This window comes from Girardinichthys multiradiatus, chromosome 12 (assembly GCF_021462225.1).
Source record: "Girardinichthys multiradiatus isolate DD_20200921_A chromosome 12, DD_fGirMul_XY1, whole genome shotgun sequence".
NCBI classification, from domain to species: domain Eukaryota; kingdom Metazoa; phylum Chordata; class Actinopteri; order Cyprinodontiformes; family Goodeidae; genus Girardinichthys; species Girardinichthys multiradiatus.
In genome coordinates, this window is record NC_061805.1 from 32,135,037 (window position 1) to 32,145,860 (window position 10,824).

The 10,824-nt window shown below is 37.3% G+C and overlaps 1 protein-coding gene across 3 annotated transcripts in view; it reads left to right on the forward strand.

Moving 5' to 3' along the window:
• Positions 1-10,319, forward strand: part of si:ch211-225b11.1 (uncharacterized protein LOC561694 homolog) — a 33,067-nt gene extending 22,748 nt beyond the window's left edge. For 2 of the 3 annotated variants that reach the window (XM_047380507.1, XM_047380509.1), the window contains exons 8-14: positions 6,417-6,541; positions 7,190-7,302; positions 8,560-8,700; positions 8,809-8,908; positions 9,195-9,295; positions 9,366-9,533; positions 9,779-10,319. In XM_047380507.1, the coding sequence (XP_047236463.1) occupies positions 6,417-6,541; positions 7,190-7,302; positions 8,560-8,700; positions 8,809-8,908; positions 9,195-9,295; positions 9,366-9,533; positions 9,779-9,892 (862 nt within the window). In that variant the 3' untranslated portion in view covers positions 9,893-10,319. The remainder of the gene's footprint in view (positions 1-6,416; positions 6,542-7,189; positions 7,303-8,559; positions 8,701-8,808; positions 8,909-9,194; positions 9,296-9,365; positions 9,534-9,778) is intronic. The other variant, XM_047380508.1, reaches the window with a different exon arrangement.
• The last annotated feature ends 505 nt before the right edge of the window (positions 10,320-10,824 follow it).

The window sequence follows — 10,824 nt, forward strand, 5'->3', positions numbered from 1 at the left end:
GTTGAGAGACTCAAGACCCAACACTAAACGCTAAAGGCCGCTATCGAAACATCCTGGGCCTCCATAAGACCTCAGCAGTGCCACAGGCTGATTGCCTCCATGCCACGCCGCATTGAAGCAGTCATTTCTGCAAAAGGATTCCCGACCAAGTATTGAGTGCATAACTGTACATGATTATTTGAAGGTTGACGTTTTTTGTATTAAAAACACTTTTCTTTTATTGGTCGGATGAAATATGCTAATTTTGTGAGATAGAAATTTTGGGTTTTCATGAGCTGTATGCCAAAATCATCCGTATTAAGACAATAAAAGACCTGAAATATTTCAGTTAGTGTGCAATGAATCTAAAATATATGAATGTTAAATTTTCATCATGACATTATGGAAAATAATGAACTTTAGCACAATGTGCTAATATTTTGAGAAGGACCTGTATAGTTTAAAATTTAAAGACTTTTATTTTGTAGAGCATGTTTTGTCTTATTTTGAAAATCTAGCAGGGTTGTCTTTTCAAGTCTGGGTTATTTCCATTAGCCATATAGAAGCTGCTTGCTCATCTGAAATAATTGTGTATGCCATTATCAGCTTTAAAAAATAATTTATAAATATGGAAGGTTGATGTTCAGTGTGAAAAAAGGCTTTTGTATTGTAGAGTATATGTAGGTCTTATTTTGAAAGTCTAGTGTGGTTGTCAGCTATGACTGACTTATCTGATCACTCATGGAAGCTTCTGGCTATGAAGGACCGATCCTGACAAAATTAAAAATAAAAGGAAGGAGGAGGATCCATGTGCAGGCCGAGGGTGTGTCCCAATTCAGGGGCTGGATCCTTAAGTCCATACTTGTGGGTCAATTACGTCACAGCGCGGCGCAGAAAGTCTGTCAAATGCGGCCGACAAATGTGTCCTTCTTTTGCCCGATTTGAAGGATGAGTTGTGAGTATCCTTCGCGGTCCGTCTTTTCCCATGATTCATTGCGGCTCAAAGCGGTTTGGTCAAACAGGGGCAGCCATGGTGGACCACACTGGCAAAAGCTGTGAGTAAACTGTGAAAAATTACACTTTCTGTGACACAAATGAACTTTTACAATGTTTTTAGTGCGGGAATATAACTGTGTAGACATGAAAAATCTGCTTGATTTATCAAGACATCGCTTAATTTCAAACGTGCCCCGACGTGTTCGGAGTTTTCCGCTCCCGCCGTATTACCTCCCGGGTGGGCGAGCTAGCCCGGTAGAGATCTAACCGGACTATCGGCACTGAGCTCCTGCTGCCAGTCATCACAGTGAACGTTAAACACAAGTGATTTCTAACAGTTTATGTTAGTATTATTTCAATGTATTTTGTCATTGTGTAAGTCGATTTGACATTACAGGTCATATTAAAGTTAACCTGAATAAATGGACAATTTTATGTAATCCTACCGTATTGTTGGAGAGTGTGATTGAGAATAAATACGCTTTTAAATATTCATTTTTGATGAAGAAATGTGCTATGTGCGCTTTTAAAAGTATATTTATAATTCAGCTAGCATTATAATTCGTGATTCCAGGTACATCTGAAGAGAAATACAATTTCAAATGCAAGCAAATCTCAGTAAATAAGTGAAAAGTTTGAAAGAGCTTGTTGTAGGCATTTGCATAGAAATATTTTAATATGTTCTGCAAATTAAGACAAATGTAAGATTAAAAAATACATTTTTTTACACTGATATTAAGCAAGATGGCTGTTTTTGTTGTTTAGGGACAAAGGAGCAGACGGGCCAGTTTATTAAGCTCAGGGGTGAGAATAACCACCTTTTTACTGGAGCTAAAAACTCAGCCACCGTGGCTTGGAGGTACAATAACAACATTCTTTTCAGTCAGTTTCTGTCCAGTTTCAAAAACTCCTATCTTTCTAACTTTCATAAATATCCATCCAGTGATTAACATACTTCTTTTGGTTTTACCTCTTTCCTTTTGCTTGTTTAGGACAATTCTGGAGAAGCTGGGCAAACAGGGGAAGGTCACCCCCTTGCAGGCCCAAAAAAAAGTGGGACAATATGAAAAGGAAATATAAAGTTTGTTCAGAACTTCTCATGTCACACACAAATAAAAAATATTTCTAAAAGTCTTATTGGTTTCTCTGTTTTGTCGACTCTTTTTTTCTTCCTTCTAACTTTAGGATTGCAAGTATCCAGGGTCAGGAGAGGGAGTCAGTGAAAAGCCCACTGCTGCTACTTGGCCCTGGTTTGTCCTTATGGATGAGGTGTTGGGACAGAGGTCTTCCACAACACCTCCTGTCCTGATTGCCTCCATCCCTGAGGACACTCCAGGGCCAAGCGGAGCGGTGGGCAACCAGATGGAGAAGGAAGACAGTGAGCCAGCAGGAAGGAGTCAGAAAAGAAAGAGGGACAGAGATGGTGGAGTTGATGGAGTTGATCAGGGAGGACATGAGGGCACAGAGAATGGACAGACTGTTTTCCAAAGAATGGCACCAAAATAAGGTGCTACATAAGAAATAAATAAATAAGTTTTGTTCAGATAGTTTCTTAAAGTTTTAAGCTGTTCTAATAAATTTTAAAATAGCTTTTGTCACCAATGTATTTTATTTCCATTTGACCCAACAATACATCAACTTCATTTAAATTTCTAAACACAGTTTATTTTGAAAATTACAAATAGCATTTTAAACTGAATGTGGAAAAAAAGAACATTCAAATAGATCAAGATTACATGACAAAGGCATAAAATAAAACTATGTACAAGTATTTATAATGGTGACAGCAGGATCAACCTGAGTGACTGGTTCCAGGAAAAACCTCTTCAACAGAACAAAGAGGCAGATGTCTTTCTGAACAGAAAGTCTCTGGCGGTGTGGCTAAATTTCTCACAAGGTCAGAGACTTGGATGGGATGCTGCAACTGAGACCTGTGGTTAGTCTTTCTGGATGGTGAGCGAAGCATCACACAGGTGGTCTGCAGATGTTTGTGATGCCTCTTTCATCCATCAAGTTTAAAGGACTGGCTGGACCACATCACTAAGATGTAATCAGAAATATGGAAAATTAGGGGATGGTGCTCACAAAATATTACAATTAGTTATACCCCTCAAACATTAATCACATCTATAATATTATACTTGCCTGCATACAGTAGTCATGTTCTGGTGGTGTGTGTATATATACAATGATGAAAAAAATAAAGGGAACACATATAGCACATTTCTTCATCAAAAATGAATATTTAAAAGCGTATTTATTCTCAATCACACTCTCCAGCAATACGGTAGGATTACATAAAATTGACCATTTATTCAGGTTAACTTTAATATCACCTGTAATGTCAAATCGACTTACATGAATAAATGACACAATATATCAAAATAATACTAACATAAACTGTTAGAAATCACTTGTGTTTAACGTTCACTGTGATGACTGGCAGCAGGAGCTCAGTGCTGATAGTCCGGTCAGATCTCTACCGGGCTAGCTCGCCCCACCGCCGGTAGGGCCGGCGAGGCAAGCCGGGAGTTAATACGGCGGGAGCGGAAAACTCCGAACACGTCGGAGCACGTTTGAAATTAAGCGATGTCTAGATAAATCAAGCAGATTTGTCACGTCTACACAGTTATATTCCCGCACTAAAAACATTGTAAAAGTTCATTTGTGTCACAGAAAGTGTAATTTTTCACAGTTTACTCACAGCTTTTGCCACTGTGGTCCGCCATGGCTGCCCCTGTTTGACCAAACCGCTTCGAGCCGCAATGAATCATGGGAAAAGATGGACCGCGAAGGATACTCACAACCCATCCTTCAAATCGGACAAAAGAAGGACACATTTGTTGGCCGCATTTGACAGACCTTCCGCACCGCGCTGTGACATAATCGACCCACAAGTGTGGACTTAAGGATCCAGCTTCTGAATTTGGGACACACCCTCGGCCTGCACATGGATCCTCCTCCTTGTTTATTGACCAATAGTAGAGGAGCTGGAGAGAAGAAGGCAGCCCTCCTCATTTGCATAGTGAAGGAGAAATGCATACGGTAAAGGAAAAAGAGAGACAAGGAAATGTAAAAAGAACAAAGGCATGTGTAAGGAAGAGGAAAAAGAAAATATTTACATTTCTTGATGAATAGCATGTCTAAGGAAAAGGAAAAAGAAAATATATACATTTCTTGATGAAAACGCATGTTTAAGGAAAAGGAAAAACAAAATATATACATTTCTTGATGAAAATGCATGTCTAAGGAAAAGGAAAAACAAAATATATATAGTTCTGCTTTTATTTTTAATTTTGTCAGGACTGGTCCTCCATATAGGCCTGAGCTCAGCCTCAGAGCCACTCTCTGTCAGAGGTTACTTAAGTTCACTGGCAGCTGTGTTCTGTTGGTATGGTAATTAATGAGCGCCCAACAGCTGCTGTTTTTGTGTCTCATCATGGCCTGGCTTTATAACATGGTGGCACATGCTCCCGAACTACTGCCCATAACTCGGAAACCGCAGGGGCTATCGACGTCATTCTTGGACCGGTTTTCTCAGAACGGACAGGGAAACGATAATATCCATCCTTTTTTGTTAAAAATATAATAATAAAGGCACAACACTTGGTGAAAAGAAAGGGAAGAATGGAGAAAAACACAAAAATGCCTGAACATGCTCTCGGTCAATGTACAATAACTCGGAAACTATAAGGGCTATCGATTTGATTTATGCACCATATGAATCAGCAAGCCTTGCTGAACAATCACAGAGATTTTCAAATTTCTACAACAATCTGTCAGGGAGGTGTGAAGATGTGAATAAGTGGATCATTTTGACCTTTTTTAACTTGACTAAAGATGGATTTTTCACTCAGAAACAAACCTACTTCCAGACAATGCTGGAGAATTTCATGTGTCAAAAATAATCCGTGTAGGATATGTGATAGTGTAATAAAGTCGATGATTTAGAAATTTTTTAATTTGAAGCTTTCTTAGGAAGGACAGATTTGGTACTCTGAAACAAACCTATTTAGGACAAAATGGTAAAAGATGTCAAAATAATTCCATCACTGTGAGTGCCAGCAAGGTCTGAAGATTAATCGGTTCAAAGCTCATGTCTGTACATCAAAAGGTTTAGGAGAGGCGACAATTCGAAAACGTGAGTTTAAGGATTTTCTGCTTTGATTTTTTCTCAAATTCCTATAGGTGGCCCATTCATGGTGTGTTGACTTTGCGTTGCTTCGGGGCATGTTGCTGGAAATCTTTTAGTCCCACATCAATGAGGGTGACATTTTCTGAATCATGAAAGAGAATCCTACGTTTTGATATATAATTTGTGTCAGTAGAGTGAAAAGTAAGTGAGTGAGGAGAGTTTGTTTGTTCTTTCCTCAGCTTATTCAAAAACCTAGAGTGTACACTCTAGCAACTGCTGAATTCCGCCATTGGATGACATTATAAAATCAAAAACTTCAAAAATGTTCCCTAAAATTTGAATCGCAATTGTAGAAGAGCCGCAACATATATAAAAAAGCTTAATTATTTGAAGATAGCTTAATGGCTTGAGAATATTTTGCCTTCAGCATTCACACAAATAAAAATGAAAACGAATAATTGTCACAAATAATAACAAAGTTATTTTGGCCAAGAGAATTTGCTCAGATTTTGGACCACAAAGCTCCTAAAAGATAACATGTACTACCATACCTGTATTAAATTTAAGCTAAATACATTCTTTCAATGCATGTAAACAGATTCTGTGGTAGTTTCTAACTGATTACTCTAAGGTTAAATTTTAGATAATAGCACAGATTTGTTGGGTTGCCAAATGGTGCAAACAACACCACAGAGTAGCTACCAGTTTCAACTAGGAAAGTCAGAGCCTGCTGTCCTATATGGATGCAGAATGATATAAAAGTTGCCAGTATTGGCTATTTATTACCACTTATGCCTTGTTGTGTCTCAAAGAACCAATAGGGCACATAGTGCTCTAAAATATCTATTTGTGAACAGGTTCCTTTTGTGTTTAAGTGCAGAAAATGGAAAGAAATTTATTGTTATCAGCTTCTATTGCTGATAGTAGTTGGCATTAAATAAATGACTAGTTTCCGATGCTCCAGTGTGAGTGACTACAAATGAAGACATAATAGCAAGGCACAATATGCTGAAATATATCGTTTTTTAGAAATTAAGCTTTTTTGATCATTCTAATGCTTTTGTGATTGTTTGGAGCCATAATGGAAATTAGACAATAAATAAGATTACTACACATCCCTAAGCAGAGGTAATGTTTTTGGTGTAGACAGTCATGAACCAGAGGATCTTTACTGCCATTTCAGAGACAGCATGTATCATAGCTAATGTTTTTACAATCATTTGTGAGGATCACATTATGAGGATTACATTTTTTCAGTGGACTGAAAGTTTAACTTTTGTTTGTTTGTGGTTTGTTTATTTTGCAGGGATGTGCTAATAGTGTCAATAACCAATTCACTCACCAGTATCCTGGCTGGCCTTGTAATCTTCTCAGCTGTTGGATACATGTCTCATAAACACAATTTACCGGTGGACAACATAGCTACAGATGGTAAGAACTAGGTCAAGAAGAACCGTCGCGCTGTAGTCCAATGGCTTTAATAAAAATACTAAATAGAACTTTAGAGTAATAGGTTTCATTTTGTGAAACATTCTGTAAAGATACAAGATGTTTGTTATTTCCCTTGGAATATTTGTCATAATCATTTTGTACCTTTGAACAATCTGACACAGGCTTTAAAGATTTCACGCTCCAGATATACAGAGCTTGTAGGGACAGACCCCAAAAGACTTGCAGCTGTAAATTCATTTAAAGATGGTTCAACAAAGTGTTGACTCAAGGTAGCTGAATACAAATGCATTTTACTTTCACTTTATAGTTAGGAAAAAGTTACTGTGGTTGTAACATGACAAAATATGAGTGAACGCAGCACTTGTTAACACGTCTGTGTTTTCACTACTAAAGTCCAAATGTGTGCCACTAAATTGACAAAAAAAATGAACTAGTTATTTTTAAACACCCATAACTGGGCTATGTTCCTTGTATTCTGGCTGAGTTAATTGCACTCTGAGATTTGCCTTTTGACAAGATTATAATTAATCATCAGTACATGCAAAGTAAAAATATGGTTCATCTAATAGAAGACTGATGTTTTCTGTCTACAGCTTAGTCCCATAAAAGCCTTGTTTCATGTCTCAGGTCCTGGTTTGGTGTTTGTTGTGTACCCTGAGGTCCTCTCCACCATGCCCGGCTTTCAGCTCTGGGCTCCACTGTTCTTCATCATGCTGCTGTGTCTTGGTCTCGACAGTCAGGTAAACATCTACTCGTCTTAATCCTTTAACATCTAAGCCTCAAAATGTCTGTCTGGTCTTTTTTGCTCACTTTTTGCTCACTTTAACTGTAACTCTGACACCTTTATATTTCTAATTTCAGTATTGATCTTTTCATACATACTTTTCATAGATACATACTTTTTTATAGATTTCACGTTACACTTTGACTAACATTATTGCTGATTATTTAAACAAAACCTCCTAGGCAATGTTTTCCACACATACACAGTCAGATTTATGTAGAAGTTTTTTTTTTACTTGTATTGCTCATTAAAATGACTTTTCACAAGTAGCACTCACTATAACCATTTTTACAAAGCATTTTTTGATCAGTCTCTTACAGGCAACTATGTACTTGTTCTCTAACATACACATTCTCAGAGGCTCTGGAGTGATATTTGCTTCAGTCTCCTGACTATTACTATCCTTGTTTGTTCTTCAACAAATGGGAAGGTAATGGAATAATAAACATGACCCTAGAAGGCTCCTTAGCTGTTCTAAAACTGAGATTTCAAGATCCAGTTTAGGATAATCTCCACACAGTAACTTAGTGATGTGTGTGTAACAATAAATAAACAATTTAATAAATTTTTGTGTCATAACGCCATAGTTTAGAAGGTACTTAAAATACATAAGGCAGAAAATAGTGATGGGTTCCTATAGAGACAGACCAATCTGGCTTTTCCTAATACCAATTTCTGATTTTCTTTCATTTCTGACTACTGACTCCAATTTTAATGATTTTGATTCTTTTTTGTAAGAGGTAATGCATAAAAAATGGGAAAAGATGAAGTGCAAGTTTATTGATAGAAGTCATAGTTTAATTAATCCAACAGAAAACAAGGGTATTACAAGACGATTCCTATTCATGCATCAAAGATATGTTCTAAACCTTTATCTGAATATTAATAAATGCTAAGAAAAATGCTTTGAATGATGAGGTGTTGGTTGATGCAGACTGAAAATGGTGGGCGTTATTAGTTTTAAAGTATCTAATGACTTCACTATTTAACCTGCTGATCACCAGTCAGAGCTGATCAATGGAAAATCGGCCAACACTGATCCCTCAACAATTAAATGTTGCACATCATACCTACGCATCAGTCCTGATGTTGCATTCAGAATATTGGGATGTGTTATTTTTACTCTGAAAATATCCCATATTTTCTGTATGTATCAGCGTTTATGATGTAATTGTGTTGTTTTGAGTTTAGAGGTAAAATGTGTTTTCTGCAGTTTGGCAATGTGGAGGTGACCGTGACATTCCTGAAGGATGAGTTTGGAATCAAAGTTCTGCAGTACCTGAAGAGAGAGGAGCTGCTCGCTCTGGTTGTGTGTATTGTGGGGCTTGTTTTGGGGATCCCTCATGTTTCTAAGGTGAAAAATGCTAATATTTTAATTAACATTTTACTTAGAAGATGCATCCGAAGATGTTGGACCGCTCACAACATTTGGGATTTAGGCTTTTTTCTCTTGTTTTTGCAGGGAGGTATTTATGTGTTCCAGCTGATGGACCACTGCACTGCTGTGGTTTCCCTCATATGCCTGGCTTTCTTTGAAGTAGTGACTGTATGCTGGATCTTTGGTAAGGTTTTACATTAAGGTCAACATTTTACAATGAAATTCTGCTTTGTTGCAATGTAATTAGGGACTTCGGTAGTGGTGTACAGATGGCAGACAGTCTGTTTTAATGCTAAATGTTACATGATATTTGAAGTACGTTTATTTAGTCACATGTTCTTTAATTCCTAATTTAAGCCCAGTTTTTTCTCATACAGACTTGCATACTTGTTGAATGATCTACGTAATATGAGTGTTAACATCTAGAGGTCAGTGTCCTAATGCTACATCTCTATATTTTTATGTGTGAGGAGTCTCACGTCTCTCCCTGATGGTCAAGAGGATGCGAGGCAGGTCTCCGAGCATCTTCTTGCGCCTCTGCTGGCTGCTCTTCTGTCCCCTACTGATACTGGTAAGTCATGCTTTTGGCTATAAATCTTTATAAATTCAGTGTTCAGGACTCGTTCTTGTTTCCTGCATAGTGCATCCTGGGCTCCAGCATTGTTCATTATACTCCTCCTCGCTATGGGAAGTACATCTACCCAGTGTGGGCTAAGTTAGTGGGGTGGATCATCTCTCTGGTCTCCATAGTGTGGATCCCACTTGGTGCTATTCATGAGATCTACAATAGCAAAGGATCACTTCTTCAGGTGAGCAAATACAGTATATTTTGAACCTTCTACCATCTTTCTTGACTGTGTTTTATTTTCTTGTTAGAATCAAACAGTTGTTGATATGATGGTAGGAGTTTTGGGGGGGAAAAGGATTTTATGGTTGACTAACTCTAAGCAAAAATACGATTATTGTTGGATTTTATACAGAGTAACTATTTGTTCAAAGTAGTAGTAGTAATTCTCTAAAGGATTGTTTCTGTGTCAACTTCTAAATCCCTCAGAGAATTAAACAAGCTGTGACTCCAACATTAGACCTGGATGCCCTGGATCCTCAGCCAGAAAAGCAAAATCTAGACGAACCAGTGTTGGAAAAGCTGTTAAGTTCATCAGTGTAATCAGAGATACAGAACCAACTCTGTCTGGGAGATGATCAGTCCTGCAGTGGGACACTTGGGCATATTAATCTTCATCTGTTTTCAGACGGTAATGTTTTTATGAAAGATCTAACTTCAAACAAATTGTCAATTTGTAGTGTATTTTTCACTCAACTTTTCCGTGAAAATCTAAGTATGATTCGTTGTCTTTTGCAATGTAAAAATGAAGTTTATATTCTCTATGCTTTAAAAGGCAGGGATGTTTTTTTTCAGGGTGTTTGTGATTGATGTGCTTCATGTGCTTCGTAGTAATGAATTTGTGGAATGGCAATTTATCAGAATCAGAATCAGCTTTATTGCCAAGTTTGTACATACAAACAAGGAATTTGCCTCCGGTACACTTTGCTCTTTTGTTCTGTTTTTGCATTACAGGATATACAAATTTACAATTTACAATTTACAATGTACAATATACACATATCTAATAAAAAAGGTGCATTTGCAACATCTGTATGCTGTTGTTCTGTACTCTATTGAATGTTCATCTGAGAAACAGCCTGGGGGAAGAAACTGTCTCTGTAATCTGTAAATCTAAAATATAACGGCTGCTTCAGGGTGACACATCCATATCAAATATCTAAGGGATCAAGCTTCTTTACAACAAGGGCAGGGCAGCCGCAAAGCTCAGTCGTTTCTGATCTTCATCACCTTTTAACTCGCATTCTGCTATTCTTACAGTACTATGTTTTTATTGTAATATTCAAGGAGTCCTCAGTTTAATTACTTTTATGATGCCTACACTTGAATACTGAAAATGGAAATTAGAAAGCATAGAATTTAAAATCTAATCAGCTAAAATCGATGTAAACCAAAAAATGAGCTTAAACAGTGAATTTTCTTTTTTTAAACACTAGTTAAATTCATTATTTGGAACAAATAATGTGCTCACTACT